This window comes from Olea europaea, chromosome 1, assembly GCF_002742605.1.
Source record: "Olea europaea var. sylvestris chromosome 1, O_europaea_v1, whole genome shotgun sequence".
Taxonomy (NCBI): Eukaryota; Viridiplantae; Streptophyta; class Magnoliopsida; order Lamiales; family Oleaceae; genus Olea; species Olea europaea.
Genome location: NC_036237.1, coordinates 34,558,869 through 34,578,272, shown reverse-complemented (window position 1 = coordinate 34,578,272; position 19,404 = coordinate 34,558,869). Strand labels below are relative to the sequence as shown.

Below are 19,404 nucleotides of genomic sequence, written 5' to 3'. Positions count from 1 at the left end.
AGTTACTTTCAGAGAATTTCTTTGTATTCGAAGGCTTTTTCTTTCGCATTCTCTTATAAAAGTCGCAATTTTTATCAACTTTTCAACTAAATATTTTATTAATTTTTATTAAAATCTACTAAAAATTTGATTTTTGACGATACCAAATAGGGATTAAATTATAAAAAGATTTGAAGAATCATTACCAATTTGTTTCTTTTTTGTATTTTAAAAACTATTATGAAATTGTATTTTTGAAAATTATTTAGCACTCGTTTGGTACATATTCTTTAATACAAATTTTTTTTCCAAATTCATTTTTAATTTCTCATTCTTTTAATAAAATAATTTTGCCCGTTTCTTAATCACGCACTTTTCAAAAACATCAATCCTTACAAAATCTATTCTCAAAAAAAATTACATCGAATATGCATTTGTTTGATCATGTGTGACTACACAGAATGTGTCAAGCTTCTGTTCATGTAGCTCGACTCGATATGATTTCATATTTTGTGTATTTTGCTTACTATTTATTCCATCTCTTGCATAGTCAATCAAAGAATGAATATTGTAAAAGGGGTGAATAGATTTACAATTAGAGTTCTTGAATATAAATTTTTAATCATTTTAATTTCCATTGCGTAGCGTGTCGGTTGAACTAGATGCACGTGTTTGGAATCTTGAAGCCAAATAATCACGGTACTTGGCTGCAAAATCTTCTTTGGATATCAGCTCTTTCTTTATTACTTTATTAAGAAAAGTTCAAACTTTTATGTAGCACTCTAATCATGATTAAAAATTCATACCTCGTAGGTTTCCTAGTCTTGAAAATGGCGAAATCTTTACCACTCTGCCATTACATTGATATAGCAGCACTGCGGATTATTCAGAGTAGACAGACCATTTCATTTCTTGCTTTCAATACTTTCAGTTTTATGACATTTTTAAAAGAAGTAGACGTTGATTCTTATTTCTTGTGTCACCTGAGGAAATGATTACCTATTAAGTTTATTTTCCTTGCTAAAACTGTCCCAATTCAGTTTTGCAGATTTGGGTTCATGGTACGTCTTTATTTATTTCTCCAGCTTGTTGAAGATATAATAGTGCTCAGTGAAGTTTAATTGGAAAGGAGAAAAAAATGAAAAACCAAAAATTCCTCTCTTTCACCTCTGGTCTTGCCTGCTGTTGTTTAACAACAAATTTCTCTAATAATTGTCTCATTAATTAATTTCCCGGCAAATCTGAAGCTGGAAAAGGACCCCACAAATTCAACCAGGCCCCTTTTGTTTCCTTTTTTTGTTGTTTTTTCACTTACCCAGCTCTCTCTTTTTAATGAAGCAATGTGAAGAGGGAGTCATTCTTGGAGATTTTAAGATCACAACCATGAAATTTTCATGTTAAAACTCTTTTGCTTTGTGGGTTTCATCAAGATCAGTTTTTGTTTCATCCATCTAAATTTCTCGCGCCAGGTACAAGTGCATTGTGTATTTCTCTAAATATTTTAACATAAATATCACTAATAAGTAAATCTATTTTTATTTTATAATTTTTCCTTCGCGAAATTTTTGTGGGTAAGAGAAAAAAATGTGTTTGCTTTTGAGCTGTTCTTGGTTTGGTTAAATTTCAGCATTTGAGCTTACAGGGTAGGTTTAATCGAATTAGATTCAGGGACATTTGTGATTATTACTGTCATTTCTCTATTTTCTTGGGTTTATTAATGCAATTTTGTTTCTATGGTGGAAATGACCAAGAAGTTGAATTTTATTTGTAGTTGAGACTGCCTGTATTTTTGGTGACTGAAGACTGAAGAGAATGGATGTAAATTTGTGAAACATGATCACAGTATTTTTTGAGCAAATAATTATTGATTTAGCTGGGAAATTCAGCCTTTGCTGTTAAGTTTTGTACATTTTTCCTCTATATTTGGCAAAAGGTTATTTGTCACATACTGCCTATAGAAGGAAATCGGCTTAACAGTGTTCAAGCTGAGAAGTTCTAAGTAGTTTTTACTAGTCTTCGTAGGCCAGCTTCGATTAACCGCTGTGAGGATGCATCAATATTATTCGAGTGATGATAAGGATTTGAGGAACATGCATATGATTACATAATAAGGATATATATTTCTTGACCTTTCTTTACGTGCTTTTTAATCAGTTGTATATCTCAATGGCGTTCGAGTTTTTAAATTTTTTAAATAGGATTCATGTAGCAGAGCAAATGACTTTAATTTCCTGTCAAATAAGAAATGGAACATTGTTTTTATTGCTTTAGTTTATGTTTTGTGTTGTTTTGTCCTTATATTTTGGACATGGCTGACTCTTGTTTTTATTATTAATAGAAAAAGTGATCTAAGTGATATAAAAATTATTTAGAAAACAAAAGAAACACCTTACACCATTATTGTGAAACATGGGCATCTTTCTAACATAATGAACTACAATCTGTTCACATATGTTATTCTGATTAGTCATTCTTCGACTTCTTTAAACAGGTCAATGGACGTAAAATCTGTACAATGCCTTGCTGATAATATTTATCGATTTAATCACCTGGTATCATGTCTTGTATTGAAGACTATGCCAGCTGAGAAGAATTACAGAAGTCTTGTTTCTTTCTTGAAGCATTTGAAACCATTACTCGATAATGTTGCTGACCTCAAAGTACATCCCAATGATTTTTTTACTAAAGAGTGTGAAGAACTTGATGCAGCCATCCACGAGGCCATGGAATTCCTTGATAAATGGTTTCCAAAAATGAGCAAGATTCTTTTCGTGAGTAACATCTAGTGAGCCACTGTTTTTCAGTCTTTAAAACTTTCAAGTATTGATCATAAAAAAATTTCATAAACAAGTGGAATCCAATAAGAAGATGACCTTTCAATGTTTGACTATATTGACATTTTTTAACGTCCGTGAAACAATTATGATTTGTAAATTATATCACGAGTTATTGATCATAGTTTCACAAGCTCACTATCTCCTTTTCCTTTGTTTATTACTTTCAGGTGCTGCAAAGTGAACCCTTGGTCATAAGAATACGGATCTCCTCTGTAAAGATCTGTTGCATTTTGTGTAGACTAATTGAATCATCACCGTCTACTTCGATTGTATCTGATACTCAGGTAGTGATATGGCTCGAATATTTTCCATTTAATTCTGATTTCTCCTTCAATTAGTTTCTTTTTCCATTGAACTACGTCCGTTTTCATTCACATGGTGTTACTAATTGGGCTTCATCTTAATGGCGTTAAGAGTGTGAGTTATATTCAGATTCTGTTCCAGTATTGTATGCAGGAATCTCGAAAACTGCATTTAGAAGAACTGTCCCAAGAGATGGAAGAGGTTCTTAAAAGCCAAAGAGAAGGGAAAATTCCTCGTTCAGAACATCTTATGACAATAATCCAGTACCTAAACTTGACATCAGATGATGAAGTCATGAATGAGTCTATTGCATTGGAAAAGGAGAGAATGAAAGCTGAAGACAATAAATTGAAAGGGGGTTTAGATAAAATCCATGATACCATGTGCCTTATGTCTCATATTCGTGATTGCATTGTTAAACTCAAGAACTATAAGGCTATAAATGGCATTAAGGTCCCTCCTTATTTCCGATGTCCTTTATGTTTGGAACTCATGTTGGATCCAGTAATTGTTGCATCTGGCCAAACATACGAGAGGGGTGCCATTCAAAAATGGTTCGATCACGGGTTATACACGTGCCCTAAAACTTGTCAAAAGCTCTCACACCAAAACCTGATTCCCAATTTTACAGTTAAGGCTCTGATAGCAAATTGGTGTGAGGAAAATAAAATAGAACTCTCCAACAACGTTGACGGTGCAAATAATTTATCTGTCGAATCCCATTCTGAGCAGGTCTGCCATGACGATGATATCCAATATCCTTTACAAAGGAAAAATTCAACATCAAGAAACTGTTTCAAAGTTTTAATTGGTAATGAGAAGCAAAAGGTCGATGATTCTTCTAGAGTCGGTGAAGAAGATGTTGGTGCCTTCAGTAACAAGGAAACAATCTCTGACTACTCGTCTCCTGAACCTTCGTATATACACAGCAGGAGTGAATCAGCTTCTAGTGCCACTTTCAGGTACAAGGAAACAATCGCTGACCACTCGTCTCCTGAACCTTCGTCTATACACAGCAGGAGTGAATCAGCATCTAGTGCCACTTTCAGTACTGATTATGTCCCTACAGCATCGACTGAAATCTCAAGGATATTGAGTAAGCAAGATAATGTGAGTGATATATCAGGGGACGTAACATCTGATTATTGCACTTACTCTCCTTCAATTAAGAATTCTGGGGTACCACCATCGAATAAGAGTAATGGGGTATCTCCGTCTTTGTCTGGAAAACAGTGTCACTCCTCGAAAGATATGGCTGAGATGAATGGATACCATAAACTCCCCAGAACATTATCATTCCCTTCAGAATCAGGGTCTACCGATATGACTACAACTTCCCGTGTTGAAAAACTTGTTAAAGACTTGAAGAGTGGATTGCTTGAACTACAAACTGCAGCTGCCAAACAATTACGGTTTCTTGCAAAGTACAACATGGAGAATCGGATCATTATAGGCCGCTGTGGGGCTATTGCTCCATTAATTTCCTTGTTACACTCAGATGTGAACCCAACTCAAGAGCATGCAGTTACTGCACTGCTGAACTTATCAATTAATGAAAAGATCAAGGCTATGATTGCGGAAGAAGGCACACTTGAACCTCTTATCCACGTTCTGAGAACTGGTAATTCGGGCGCTAAAGAGAATGCTGCAGCTACCATTTTTAGTCTCTCCTTTTTGGACGAGTACAGGATGAAGATTGGTCAAACAGGTGCTGTAAAAGCATTGGTTGATCTTTTAGCATCCGGTACTCTAAGAGGGAAGAAAGATGCTGCAACAGCCTTATTTAACCTGTCAATCTATCATGAAAATAAGGCTCGTGTAGTTCAAGCAGGAGCTGTGAAGTATCTGGTTGAGCTGATGGATCCTGGATCAGAAATTGTAGATAAAGCTGTAGCTGTTCTTGCAAATTTGTCTACTACTGCAGAGGGATGCTCGGCTATTGCTCAAGAAAGGGGCATTCCATTACTGGTTGAGATTGTTGAAACAGGATCTCAACAGGGAAAGGAAAATGCTTCCTCGATACTCTTGCAACTATGCATCATTAGTCCTAAGTATTGTCTGATGGTTTTGCAAGAAGGAGCAGTCCCACCTCTTGTTGCATTGTCTCAGTCTGGCACAACAAGAGCAAAGGAGAAGGTATGTAGCTCGTTTGCCAAAGTTTCCCGCTTATTCGGAGATTGTCACTGTATCTAGCCATTAAAGGGTGTTGCAATTTCAAGACAAATGAATTACAACGATATCTAGGATCGATTTTTTTCCCCTCTCTTGGTTTCTATTTTTCTTTTTCTCTTTTTCGGGGTGGGGTGGAATCTGCAACAAACATGTTCTAGTATATATCAAGGCTTGCATCATTTCATAAGTCCCGACTTTTATGTTGATGCATGTAGGTGTGGATAATGTGAAACATAACGTGTTTTGTTGTCTTTTCTTTATTATGGATCAGGCACAACAACTTCTCAGTCACTTCAGGAATCAGCGCGAGGGTGCTGTAGCAAGGGGAAGGTCGTGAAATAGAAACGTCATTGATTTATTTATGCAATACTCCACTGCCTCTTGCGGCCATTATAGGTAACCTACCATCACTATAGGTTTCTCGAATACTTTTTGCCCCAACTATGTGTCCTTTTGCAACATGTTCGTGTAATACGCTAATGGAAGTAGATCATTTGGTTTATAACTCAACAATTGGCTATTCCTGCTAGTAAGGTTTTGGCGTTTAGTTTCTCCTGGTTTATTCAACTAGCTTTGTATATATGCTTAGACTCCTCTTATACGGTGATTTTGTTAAGATTTCGTGTTTTTTTTTTTCGATGCTTATCACTAATATTCTCTTGCCACGTTAGCAATGAAGAGTTTTTATCCTGCTCACTGTGGACAGGAGATTAGGTATGTGCTTTATATAACTCAGATTCTATAGATTCTAACTTGAAAATCCACCATGAAAAAGAAAGATAGTGTTTCGTATTTCATTACTATGATGTTAACCCAACGGTTAGTAGTAGGGCCGCATCTTAATGGCATTATAAATTCAAATTCTTTCACTTTAAAAACTGAGCCCGTTTGGCCCCCATTCTCATTCTCATTTTTTTTCTCTCTTATTTTTAGCCACACAATCTTCCTTAAAATAATATTACACGCAAATCAAAAACTTTTCATTCTTTTTCAATCATACATTTTTCAAAAAAACACTATTCCAATCATTAAAATTTGGCAAGATTGGGGGCCAAACAGGGGCTGAATTTTGAAGAAATATCCCATGACATTACCAGCCTTTGGAGCCCTGTCTTTTCTCAACGTTACATTACCACTTCTTTTCTGTTTCTCATAGCAATTGAGTTTCGATGAAGTTCAAAGAAAGGGTGGGCCGTTGGTAAAGAATCGATTCCAAACCACATTGCTAGCAGATGGAAAAACTAGGGGATTTGACCATTTGCATGAATGAGTTGCCCGAACATGATAAGGAAAATTGAATTGGATTGGTGAAATCTTATGTCCTAACATTTTACTCTTACCTGATTTTCCTAAAGTTGAGTAGTTAGTTGATTTCTCATTGCTTTAGTTATAATTTGGTTTTAAACCAACAAAACTCGATATTTCAAATAAATTTAGAGATAGTTAATTTTGGTAATTGGTAAATTGATCAATATTCGTATGATGACTCTCAATTATTTCACTTAGTTACATGTCGTGCAAAATTCACACGAGAAGCTAAATTGTCAATGGTTACCATTATAAATATGTACTTCTACATATATATAGACTTTTATCCTGCTCACTGTGGACAAGAGATTAGGTTTGTGCTTTATATTACATGCTCTATAATAGTACAATCTATTTATTGGAGCTGGTTGTCCACTTGTGAATTGCTATATCATGATTTTTTTATTTTTTGGTTCTAGAAGGGTAAATTTTTGTTGGTTAACTAATAGTTGATTATATTCAATTTTTTGCGAATTTTTTTACCAGAAGAAACAAAAATAGCTTTTGATATATTGACTTATTTGAGAATATTGGATTGTTTTTCGAATATATTTATCGCTTATAGAATACTATTAACAATTATTGTTATTATTGAATTTGTTGAACAATATTCTTCAAAACTAAAGTTATTAAATTTTATTTGCGATCAACCATGTTACAAGAACGAGTCTACTTGTGAATTGTTATTTCATGATTTTATTTTTTTTTATTCTAGAAGGGTAAGTTTTTGTTGGGTGATTTTTGCAAATTTTTTTACCAAAAGAAACAAAAATAGCTTTTGATATATTGACTTATGTGACAAGATTGGATTGCTTTTCGAATATATTTACAGAATGCTATTGACAATTATTGTTATTGTTGCATTTGTCGAAAAATGTTCTTCAAAACTAAAGATATAAAAATTTTATTTGCAATCAACTATGTTACAAGAATGATTGAATGTGCTAGTTTTGATATTTATTGAGAAAGATTTGCTAAAACATATTGATTACAAAAGTTTTAATTAGTGAGTTTGTTTCTAAAAATGCAAGAACAAATATTTTTACATGATTTGTTGCATTTCAAGATTTACACGTGGTACTTGCTATTTTTGATTTCAAAGTTTGTTCATGTGAAATTGTACCAAGAGGTTAATAGTTTGGATGGTTCTCTGTTGATGATATATGAATTTTGATGAAGTTCGGAGAATGCTTTTGAGTTTTTTTTATATTTTTTTTATTCACGATATGTAAAAATAAACAAAATATTAGTGTCATATTTTTGGTATGAAACGATGTTATTGAATTAGTTTTTTTATAATATATTCTTTATTACATGAGAGGGGCACCATTTTAAAATGTCGCACGGGGCATCTAAAATTTCAAGGCCGGCCCTGGTTACTTATTGTTAAATATACTCCTAGAGCATAAACCCTAATAAAGAGTTAGATATGAGATGAAAATACAAGTTATATATTGTTGATTGCCATCCATTCTTGAAGACATTCCATCAATCGATAAGGTTGATTCTTCATAAGTCTTATCAACTATGAACCCATAATCATCCTTCTATTTGGCATGAATTATTTTGCTCGACTCATTGTCAATCGTGTCTTCATCGGACTAGAGAGCTACTTGGATTTTGGCTCGAGGAGCCACTCGAGGAAGAAGTGATATTTTGGTCTTCATGAAATACTCTACATAACACCCATTTTGCCTGTCAATGTGATGATGTATATCAATATTAGATTGACACCATAAAATACAAATGATAAATTGGTGTCGTAATATTGGATATGACTGGATTTCCAAATGGAACTAATGTATCATTCGCAGGTGTGATGAAAGTACATAAGAAATCAAATACTTCGAATTTGAACCCAATTTCTTTTATGGACAAGTTTTAGTGTTTGTAGTAAAAGTTAAATAAAGGTGTTTTTACACGTCGTCTATGAAGGGTACATAAAATTTTATAGGACGAAGGAAAAAGTATGTGTATATATAATATTGGTAAATTTGAGAATTTTGTAGAAAATAACTTTTCTTAACCTTTTATTTCTATTTCTAGGGAGCATATTTCTTTAGAAATAATTAGGTGAGAAGATTAAAGGAGGTATTAGAACTAGGAGGCACCTGAGGGTTGTTAAGGAGAAATTCATGCATAACCCAACCCGTTTTGATTCCATTATTTTTGTAGAAAATTAATTTCTCTTTCTTCCCAATTATAGCTCGTGTCCTCTCATCAAGCACTGCCTGACCTTTTCCAATGGATTTCCAGTAGCCAGAGATCGTCGCCCTATTATCTCTGCCATCTCGGAAGCTGAAGAAATACCACTCTTTCGAATTCAACTTTGCCACATCTGGGCAACCATGGATACAAGCATTGTTAGCTCTCATTCTAATTAAGAATGGTGAAAGTTAAGAAATATCTAAAACAAGGCTTCAATTCAGATGAACATTTTAATACTTTTGAAAAGTCATTTGAGAATAGCACATCAATGCCATTGTAAAGGTTACAAGAATATACTCTAGACTTGTTTGACATAGATTTTTTGAGAATAGAAGTTTATTATTTAAATGAAAGAATGTGTAATTGAAAATGAGTTTTAAATAATATGTACAAAACAGTGGCTAAAATACTATCGAGTCGGCTAATCACGCATCAAGCGATCAACCTCCACGATTCTCTCAGAACATTTATCTACTATGTATCATGTTAAACTACTTCATCTAAAATATTATCTATAGTAGAAAGCCTATTGAAAACAAGGGTTAATTTTCATCTGTGGATATACAAAAACAAAAGAATATTATCTAACATAAAGGAAACCTACCTGGGAGACTCCAGGGCTCAGTATTCAGGTCAATTTCCACCAGAGGGTTTTTGATAATTTCTTCTTTAGAATTCTTTTTGGAAAGATAATAAGACACTAACTCATCGTCCGTTGGAACAAACACGTGACCTGGAGGCAGTTTATTTACAAGGTTTCTTAGAGCCATTTTTATTCAAAGATGTTGGGATTTCTTTTTTTAAGGTAGCCGCTTATTTAAACCAAAGACATAATAAATATTTTTGTGGGCATGAGGGAAGAATTGTTAATGCAATAAAGACTCAAATCCATATCAATATTCTGATAGAATCTCCAAATTATTCCATTTAATTTAATTAAGACATTGATGAAACATATGTGAATACTCGCATTTGATGCATAAATATTGTATATTTTGGCGCATTTGTTTAATTAAATTTGTTGGGATGTATTCATTAAATTATGATAATATGAATAAGTTATTCGATTTTAACTTAATTGATATGCAAATAAAAAATCGTGATATGGTGGAATTTGATCTTACAATATCGAGTGACCAATTAATTGGTGCTTATGATAATTTATACAAGTGATAAAAAATTAAGTATAAGATATTTTTAGTTTTAATTCGTCTACTATACCAGGATATTTGGACTTCTACATTTACTCACTGTCTCAGCTATTAATATCAAATTTTAGTACAAATAATGTGCCAGCCAAATTTTCATCAAGTACAATAAAAGTAGAAAAGAAGATGTGTTCAATAGCTATATATACAAGAGTATAAAAGGCATTTCACAATCACTAAACAATGTCTTGCAGTCACGAAATATGTAATGATTCGAGCATATGTGCACAAATCGCTATATTATACGCATTATTTGCTTTGTTGGAGCATTTATTTATTTTACTCCTTATGACTTTCTGTAACGTCCTTCAAGATTTGAACTCATGACATCTTAAGAGAGATTGATATCAAAATTCAATTTAAATCTTTTTTGAGTGAAAGATCATATATTCAAGTTCTAGAAGACGCAACAAAAAGCCATGAGGACTAAGATGGACAGATGCTCTCCTATAACGACCAATACGTATGATACTTTGGCAACGAAGTTGCCTAGTTACAGAAGAAAATGTGCATGTTTGTAACGATCCAATCTCTATGCTCAAATCATCATCTCATACAAATGATCAATTTTGAAAGAGTGTCTGTTCATCTTATCCTTCACAGATTTCCATCTTCTCCATAATTCAAATCTGAGACTTTTGAGTTATGAGAGATTTAAATCTGTGAAGGATAAGATGAACTAAACATCTCAGTCGTTACAAAATAGGATCCAGAATATTAATGGGTCACAAATAGTGAATAACATGGCAACCCTTGGTCACCCCATCTGTTGCAATATCTAAAGCTAATTAGGAGTATTTATGGTTAAAAGATATACGTAGTAAATAGATTCTCTTGCATTATAACGCTTCATGGTTTACTGATAATCACAGAGTATTGACACTTCGTAAGAATTCTGTTTATCATGAAAGACAAAAGCATAAGATACGAGAGAACATATCTAAAAAAGAAGTATTAAAAATTTCTTCTGATGAAAAACCACTAACTTGGAGACTTATTTTTACAAGCAGTAAATTCATTACATTACCGCTTGCAACGCTAATTGATGATTTTAATGGTATTACAGTCCTTGTGACAATCTCAAGCAACACAAAACGAAAGTGATAAATTGATGATTTGAATGGTAGTACAGTCCCTGTGACAATCTAAATGACACGACGAGAGTGATAAAAAAAAACCCAACATAGAAATTGTTGCAAACTATCCAAAATGAATCATTTATAAGCTTTCAGTGGTGTTCATAGGTAATTGCTAGCTCATGGTTGCATTTCGTCCCAAGAGTGAAACCTGTAGGACTAACCACCATAACATTTTAATAAAAATGAAATATTTTTGGGATAAAAGTAAAGGGTGAAGGAATCTAGCATTAGCCACCATAACATTTAATATCAATAGAAATTGCAAAAGGAGTGCAAACACAAATTACAGGCCAATAGTAAAACGATTAATTTGGTAACTCTTGGGTAAATGAAAAGGAATGCTACATTTCTCCTCTCGATACAAAAGGCCTACGTGAGTACATTGGGTACTCAGTACTTGGGAGGTGGATGTTGGGTAGGAAGTAAACCAAAGCGCTTCTTCAGGAGCACTCTTTGCCTCGAGTATTTGTCATCAGGTGAGAAGCGAGCTGCAATTGGGAAAGAGAGACATTAGAAGGATGTGGTGAATAATCTTTGTGGACCATGATTACTGGTTTAACAAAGCAGTAACTCAGAAAACAAGAACAGCGTCATTTCCCATTATCACAATGCCTAAGCAAGTTTTTCTCAGTTTTATTACTATTGCTCTTTTGTTATTTGTAAAGACGAAAAATCATGTGTGAAGACATAGGATAGGGAGTAATAGTTCGTATTTTCCAGTGTGCATGTTTGTTTGATATGATTTGAACTACTCTATCAATTTAAAGTTTCCTTAGAAGACAAAAATATCACAAAAACTTGGTTAGGAAATATACTCTACCCAAAGATGCATCCCTCGTGCTGTAACATGGCATAAGAGTGCACAAGTACATTGACATCGGTAGGAAAAGTTTCAATCGAATAGTGAGGAACAGAAGTTTTTAGCTATTCAGAGAAATTTCTTATCCTTCATTATACTCAAATTGAAGATTTAATTGCCTGGTGATAGACAGGCAGATTCTCAAATTCTGAATCATATTCCATTATGTATCAATTAGTCAGAAGCAAATTACTCGACCACTCTGTCACTGTCAAGTGTGCAAAATATTGATTTTATTACCATAACACACTAAAACATGCAAATTGGACGCACATATTTATTGTAAAAGGGCCAGTCTGTCTGGGTACATTACGTCTAAGATATAGATTCATAATGATTCAGAAAACATACCAGGATGAGCAGATTCTGTGGCCAACCCCAATGGTGATTCCTTCTGCATGAAGAAAAGCAATAGTGAAAAATCGAAATATATGAAGTCTTTTCTTTTTAGTGGAGAAAACAAGATGGTAAATTTTGACAAAATTTCAGAGAAATCCTTTCAAATAAGTACTCGCCCCACATTATGCATTAAATTGCAATTCAGTAAGTACAACTATGAATGTTGATTAACATCGAGCCAACTCTCAAACTTACTACTTATTGAAACTAGTATCTGCGACCATCTATCATCAAATTCGGGAAATCATGATATCACTCTTTGTTGGGCATTACAAGCAAGGAAAAATTACATAAAATATATGTAAAAAATGCATTTTAATTATTAGAAAATTATGTATAACAGGTAGTGAATTTTAATTTACCATCTATGCCCATAACCTGAAACACCGCGATAATAGCATGGAAAATTACATATTTACATAAAAGCTGCATGAATCGAGACAAGGAAGAGGCAAACCTTAGTAGTGTAAACTTTATCCCCATTTTCATTAATGTAAAATTGGAGATACATCTTTACTGATACTCCTCCTGCATCGTAGGAAAAACAAACATCAAAGAAGTATAGAGGAAAACATAATAATTCAAATGAATCAAAAACGCAAAGCCATGAGTTCACTGACTTAATTCAACTTAAACCCTACAAACCTAACCGGAAAACTGCAACGGGATTGTTAGAATAATTTCCAATATGATAGAGAATGAATAATTTCCTACAAACCTAACCGGAAAGTAATATTTTACCGGGGCTCTGCGGCTTGAGATATGAGCTCAACGATGGAAAATGAATAACAGAGGCAATTAGGGTTTCTGATTAAAACCCAAGCTAGGGGCAAATCCGGTAACTTATGGTAGGGGCAAAAATGTCCCTATACTGTTTACACACGTGGCATCTGGGAGGTTATTAACATCCATGTTTTGTTAACTTCACCACGTTTTAATTGCATTATAAGTTCTTAATCTTTGCACAAATTTGCATTATATCTTCAATTGTTCTCATCGTCTCTTATCTTTAATCTTCTATCAATTAGAACTCCGAAGACAATTGTTTTCGATATATTCTGGTAGAATTAAAAAATACATTTTTGTCGAGTTTATTTTGCTTTATTTTAAATATATTGTGCAAATAAATATTTGTACTTTCTCTTGGTGCATTTTCAGCCATCAAGACAAGATGTTTAATTGATAGAAAGTAATGATAAAAATATGTGAAAAAAGTTGAGACATGTGTAAATGAACAAACGTTTAAAATTTTCATTGCAATTAAATGATTTGAATAGAATTACCTATGTATAAGTTAGTCAAGTGAATTATTTCGAAACTACTCCTCATTCTATTTAACTAGGTACCATGTATCCCTGAAATTTGAAAATGAGCAAATTAGTTCTAGTTCTTTAGTTATAACTTATAATTGGACATTCAATCCTTAGTAATTAGTAATGCCAAAGGGGAGAGGGCATAGTAGGGCAATGAATCGTCGAGGATTTCGAGAGGTGGAGCGGGTGTCATCCTGTTTACTTTTTATATTTTTAAAAAATACGATTTAAAATTTAAAAGCATTAAAATAAAATAAAAATAAGATGTCAACTTGTTTGGAGCAATGACGGTGTTCTCAATCTCTATTCCTAATGAAGCCGGACAAGATATTTTGTCGTTGATTTCCCAGTGGAGCAAGACGAGACATTTAACAATGTAAACAATCCAAAATTTGATTAATTTATAATATGGCCTTTGACTGTTCATATTTACAAAGTCAAGTTTCGTCTTTTAGGTTGGAATAGTGCAAAATTTTATAAATGGAGCATGGGGTTATGAGTAGAGATGGCAAGGTATCTCACCTTCTCCCAGACCATGATTACTAGTTTAACAAAGCAGTAACTCAGAAAACAAGAAGAGCATCATTTCCCATTATCACAACGCCTAAGCAAGTTTTTCTCGGTTTTATTACTATTGCTCTTTTGTTATTTGTAAAGACGAAAAATCATGTGTGAAGACAAAAAATAGGGAGTAAGAGTTCGTATTTTCCAGCGTGCATGTTTGTTTAATATGATTTGTACTACTTTATCAACTTAAAGTTTCCTTAGAAGACAAAAATTTCACAAAGACTTGGTTAGGAAATATACTCTATCCACAGATGCATCCCTCATGCTGTAACATGGCATAAGAGTGCACAAATACATTGACATCAGTAGGAAAAGTTTCAATCGAATAGTGAGGAACAAAAGTTCTTAGCTATTCAGAGAAATTTCTTATCCTTCATTATACTCAAATTGAAGATTTAATTGCACAGGTGATAGACAGGCAGATTCTCAAATTCTGAATCATATTCCATTATGTATCAATTAGTCAGAAGCAAATTACTCGACCACTCTGTCACTGTCAAGTGTGCAAAATATTGATTTTATTACCATAACACACTAAAACATGCAATTCGATGCACGTATTTATTTTAAAAGGGCCAGTCTGTTAGGGTACATTACATCTAAGATATAGATTCATAATGATTCAGAAAACATACCAGGATGAGCAGATTCTGTGGCCAACCCCAATGGTGATTCCTTCTGCATGAAGAAGAGCAATAGTAAAAAATCGAAATATATGAAGTCTTTTCTTTTTAGTGGAGAAAACAAGATGGTAAATTTTGTCAAAAAGTTCAGAGAAATCCTTTCAAATAAGTACTCGCCCCACATTATGCATTAAATTGCAATTCAGTAAGTACAACTATGAATGTTGATTAACATCGAGCCAACTCTCAAACTCACTACTTACTGAAACTAGTATCTGCGACCATCTATCATCAAATTCGGGAAATCATGATATCACTCTTTGTTGGGAATTACAAGCAAGGAAAAATTACTTAAAATAAATGTACAAAATGCACTTTAACAGGTAGTGAATTTTAATTTACCATCACAGCATTACCTAGAGTGGGAATTAATTATTGATCATGTAAACCATGCCTATAACCTGAAACACTGCGATAATAGCATGGAAAATTACATATTTACATAAAAGCTGCATGAATCGAGAAAACGAAGAGGCAAACCTTAGTAGTGTAAACTTTATCCCCATTTTCATTAATGTAAAATTGGAGATACATCTTTACTGATAATCCTCCTGCATCGTAGGAAAAACAAACATCAAAGAAGCACGGAGGAAAACATAATAATTCAACTGAATCAAAAACGCAAAGCCATGAGTTCACTGATTTAATTCAGCTTAAACCCTACAACCTAACCGGAAAACTGCAATGGGATTGTTAGAAAAATTTCCAATATAATAGAAATTAAAGAACGGTAATATTTTACCGGGGCTCTGCGGCTTGAGATATGAACTCTACGATGGAGAATGAATAACAGAGGCAATTAGCAATTAGGGTTTCTGATTAAAACCCAAGCTAGGGGCAAATCCGGTAACTTATGGTAGGGGCAAAAATGTCCCTATCCTGTTTACACACGTGGCATCTGTGAGGTTATTAACATCCATGTTTTGTTGACTTCACCACGTTCTAATTGCATTGACAGGATGCGTTTGATTGCAAGTTTGAAATTTGCATGAAAAGAAAATAAATTTTAAATAATTCAATTATCTAGAATTTATTTGAATGGAAATTGTCAATTAAATCTGTTTGATTGATTTAATTTTCAACATAGAAAATATTATATTTGTCCATTTTTTATTAGTGGATTAATGAGAAAGAGTAGATAAATAAGAGAGAGAAAGAGAGAGTGAATTTCGTGAAAAATAAAATCATATTCTTTCTCACGAAAATATTTTCTTTGATTTTGAGGAAAATATGGTCACATGACCAAAACTGAGAAAATATTTTCCATGAAAAATTACAATCAAACAGCACAAAAGTAGGATTTGGATGGAAAAAACACATTTTTCATGAAAAATATAGGCAATCAAAAGCACTCTAAGCTCTTAATCTTTGCACAAATTTGCACTTATATCTTTAATTGTTTTCAGTGTACTCTCATCTTTAATCTTCCATCAATTAGAATTCCGAAGACAATTGTTTTCCATATATTCTGGTAGAATAAAAAAGATATTATGTCGAGTTTATTTTGCTTTATTTTAAATATATTGTGCAAATAAATATTTGTACTTTCTCTTGGTGCATTTTCAGCCATCAAGACAAGATGTTTAATTAATAGAAAGTAATGATAAAAATATGTGAAAAAAGTTGAGACGTGTAAATGAACAAAAGTTTAAAATTTTCATTGCAATTAAATGATTTGAATAGAATCACCTATGTATAAGTTAGTCAAGTGAATTATTTCGAAACTACTACTGATTCTATACTAGGTACCATATATCCCTGAAATTTGAAAATGAGCCAATTAGTTCTAGTTCTTTAGTTATAGCTTATAATTGGACATTCAATCCTTAGTAATTAGTAATGCCAAAGGGGAGAGGGCATAGTAGGGCAATGACTCGTCGAGGATTTCGAGAGGTGGAGCGGGTGTCTTCATTCATATCCTGTTTACTTATTATATTTTAAAAAAAATACGATTTAAAATTTAAAAGCATTAAAACAAAATAAAAAGAAGATGTCAGCTTGTTTGAAGCAACGACAGTGTCCTGTATCTCCATTCCTAATGAAGCCGGACAAGATATTTTGTCGTTGATTTCCCCGTGGAGCAAGACGAGACATTTAGCAATGTAAACAATCCAAAATTTGATTAATTTATAATATGGCCTTTGACTGTTCATATTTACAAAGTCAAGTTTTGTCTTTTAGGTTGGAATAGTGCAAAATTTTATAAATGGAGCATGGGGTTATGAGTAGAGATGGCAAGGTATCTCACCTTCTCCCTTGCAGCGTTAAATAATCAGAGCACGGACAAGAAACACGATCCCTATCAAATCTTCTTTAATTTAATTTATTTCTATATTTTAAATATAAAATCTTATGTTAAAAGACTCGTCGTGGATTTTTGAGAGGTAGAGCAGGTACCCTCGTTCATATCCTGTTTACTTATTATTTTATTTTTTTAATTGATTTAACTTTAACAACGTTGAAGAGGTCAATTGGTTCGGAGCAACGACCATGTTCTCAATCCCTTTTCCTAATGAAGTGGGATAAGATATTTTGTCATTGATTCTCCAATGGAGTAGGACGGCACATTTAGCATTGTGAAGTGTGAAGTATGAAGTGTGAAAAATTCGAAATTTCATGATATGGCCCTTGAATGTTCATATTTACAAAGTTAAGTTTTATCTTCTAGGTTGGAATAGTATCAAGAAATTTAAAATGTAGTATATCTTTATGAGTAAAGATGGAAAACTACTTCATCTTCGCTCCTACCCTATTAAGTAATAAGAACAATGAAAAGAAACACAATCCCTATCTAATACTTTTAATTTATTTTATTTTTATATTTTTAAATATAAATCGTGTATTACAAGAATAGCATTATTCACTCATCCCAATCCATTATCTCCGCAATTGATTGATATCTATTGGTCTATCGTGTTGGTTAACACAAGGCTAATCAATTCCTTCTCATGTTGGATTTACAATTATCGATCAGTTTCGTAACACCCACTATAATCATTTAGTTCCACAAGACTTACTCATCCTAACATTGTCGTATTCTTATAGATACTCTACAATATTTGGGAACCACAATTAACTACAAAATTCTTCGTTTGGGAACTAACAACTCAAGCTATAAGTTAAAAATGATGTGGTGAAAAGAGAAAAGAATAAAATCCAAGGTTATTAACACAAAAGGTCCATAGATGTGTAGTTCATATAAAAAGTGTATTTGTGTGTGCGCGCGCGATATCTATATATAATGGGCCCATGAGGGGAAGAGTAGAAGTGAAAATGGAACAAATGTTTGAAATTAAGATAATTTTATTGATATATAAAAATTAAAATACAAATATTGAAATGAACTTTGAATTACAAGATTGAAAAATGAAGATAGCAAAAGAATACAAGAATTTCTCAAACTATCTTGAGAATGATTTATCTCCTGCTAAATCCACTCTCTTGAGAGAAGTTAACTCTGAATAGATCTTGAATGCTTGATCTTCTTTTATACTTGAAATCTTGAACTCCGTACTTGAAAATCTCTTCAATTTGAAGAAGGAATCTTGAATAATTTCACATTTTAAAACTTTTGCACAGTTCATTTACAAAAGTTAAACCACCATAAGAAAAGTGTTAAAAGAATCTTTTCTGTGTCCCCCATTTTGAAAAGAAGACATTATCTTTAGCCATAACTTTTGACCATGTCTTTATGATTGATCATCCTTCTTTTGAAAGAAAAATTATCCTTCAAGAATATTATTGAGATTGAATAATTTTTCATCATCATAATTGTAGTCTTCATCATCATCATCATCGAATTTTTCTTCAGGTTTTTGAATAACACTTTGATGAATTAAATTATCATAGCAATTTTGAGACATTGATAATTCATCATCAAATATCTTTTGAATTAAATGAACTTGAGTTTGGGTCTATTTTTCTTCATCAGTAAAAATGGAACAATGTTCATCGTGAAATATTAACTGCAATCCTGAGTAGTCAATATTTGCTCCAAACTTTTTATTTGCAGTAAGAATAGAATTTGATCTGATTTTTGTAAGAATTTCACTTACATGATTTTTGATAATAATTTCTTTTTTTGTAGGACTATAAACTTTTAAAGAAATATTGGAATCTGGCATTGGAAGAATACTTGACAAGGTACTCCAGATAGTAACAATTTGTTTGGTTAGAAGATACTCTTCAGTAAAAAAAATATCATTAATTTGACTTCTTCGGCAATCCATTCAGGGAGAATAATTGAGAATTCAATTTTGAGAGTTTTGACTTTGAAATAAAAAAGATGATTAATAACTATTTTAAACTACCTATTAAAAAGTGATATATCTATTTTTGAGTCGATATATATCGAGGAAATAAATTTCCATCATTGATGACATTAATTATTGAAATACCTTTGAGGGTAAAATGAAGATTATGATAACTT

The 19,404-nt window shown here is 32.8% G+C and overlaps 3 protein-coding genes across 7 annotated transcripts; 1 reads left to right on the top strand and 2 right to left on the bottom strand.

Moving 5' to 3' along the window:
• Positions 1-785: 785 nt before the first annotated feature.
• Positions 786-5,935, top strand: LOC111402503 (U-box domain-containing protein 3-like). 3 transcript variants are annotated; one of them, XM_023030884.1, is made up of 6 exons: positions 786-1,448; positions 2,471-2,750; positions 2,984-3,100; positions 3,261-4,081; positions 4,169-5,255; positions 5,563-5,935. In XM_023030884.1, the coding sequence occupies exons 2-6, from the start codon at positions 2,475-2,477 to the stop codon at positions 5,626-5,628; spliced, it is 2,367 nt and encodes a 788-aa protein (XP_022886652.1). In that variant the 5' UTR covers positions 786-1,448; positions 2,471-2,474; the 3' UTR covers positions 5,629-5,935. The 3 variants fall into 3 exon arrangements, with proteins under 3 accessions (XP_022886652.1, XP_022886645.1, XP_022886637.1); XM_023030877.1 differs by having other exon boundaries at positions 3,273-5,255; positions 5,563-5,934; XM_023030869.1 differs by having other exon boundaries at positions 3,261-5,255; positions 5,563-5,933.
• Positions 5,936-8,668: 2,733 nt separating this feature from the next.
• LOC111407794 (protein CUP-SHAPED COTYLEDON 1-like) lies at positions 8,669-9,577 on the bottom strand. Its single transcript, XM_023037476.1, has 2 exons — positions 9,412-9,577; positions 8,669-8,937 (listed from the first exon to the last, which is right to left on the bottom strand). Exons 1-2 carry the CDS (start codon positions 9,575-9,577, stop codon positions 8,669-8,671), a joined length of 435 nt encoding a protein of 144 aa, XP_022893244.1.
• Positions 9,578-11,325: 1,748 nt separating this feature from the next.
• Positions 11,326-13,216, bottom strand: LOC111402487 (H/ACA ribonucleoprotein complex subunit 3-like protein). 3 transcript variants are annotated; one of them, XM_023030843.1, is made up of 4 exons: positions 13,154-13,216; positions 12,870-12,940; positions 12,365-12,407; positions 11,326-11,642 (listed from the first exon to the last, which is right to left on the bottom strand). In XM_023030843.1, exons 2-4 carry the CDS (start codon positions 12,921-12,923, stop codon positions 11,545-11,547), a joined length of 195 nt encoding a protein of 64 aa, XP_022886611.1. In that variant the 5' UTR covers positions 12,924-12,940; positions 13,154-13,216; the 3' UTR covers positions 11,326-11,544. The 3 variants fall into 3 exon arrangements, with proteins under 3 accessions (XP_022886611.1, XP_022886619.1, XP_022886627.1); XM_023030851.1 differs by having other exon boundaries at positions 13,131-13,206; XM_023030859.1 differs by having other exon boundaries at positions 13,136-13,185.
• Between the last annotated feature and the right edge of the window lie 6,188 nt (positions 13,217-19,404).

Bases quoted from the DNA above. Each gene is read 5' to 3' on its own strand.
- LOC111402487 (XM_023030843.1), bottom strand. From the start codon at position 12,923: ATGTATCTCCAATTTTACATTAATGAAAATGGGGATAAAGTTTACACT. The intron at 12,408-12,869 runs GTTTGCCTCTTC...TTCTTCATGCAG, and splicing joins ATAAAGTTTACACTACTAAG to AAGGAATCACCATTGGGGTT. The intron at 11,643-12,364 runs GTATGTTTTCTG...TCCCAATTGCAG, and splicing joins CACAGAATCTGCTCATCCTG to CTCGCTTCTCACCTGATGAC.
- LOC111407794 (XM_023037476.1), bottom strand. From the start codon at position 9,577: ATGGCTCTAAGAAACCTTGTAAATAAACTGCCTCCAGGTCACGTGTTT. The intron at 8,938-9,411 runs GTAGGTTTCCTT...ATGGTTGCCCAG, and splicing joins TGAGCCCTGGAGTCTCCCAG to ATGTGGCAAAGTTGAATTCG.
- LOC111402503 (XM_023030869.1), top strand. From the start codon at position 2,475: ATGGACGTAAAATCTGTACAATGCCTTGCTGATAATATTTATCGATTT. The intron at 2,751-2,983 runs GTGAGTAACATC...TATTACTTTCAG, and splicing joins AAATGAGCAAGATTCTTTTC to GTGCTGCAAAGTGAACCCTT. The intron at 3,101-3,260 runs GTAGTGATATGG...ATTCTGTTCCAG, and splicing joins CGATTGTATCTGATACTCAG to TATTGTATGCAGGAATCTCG.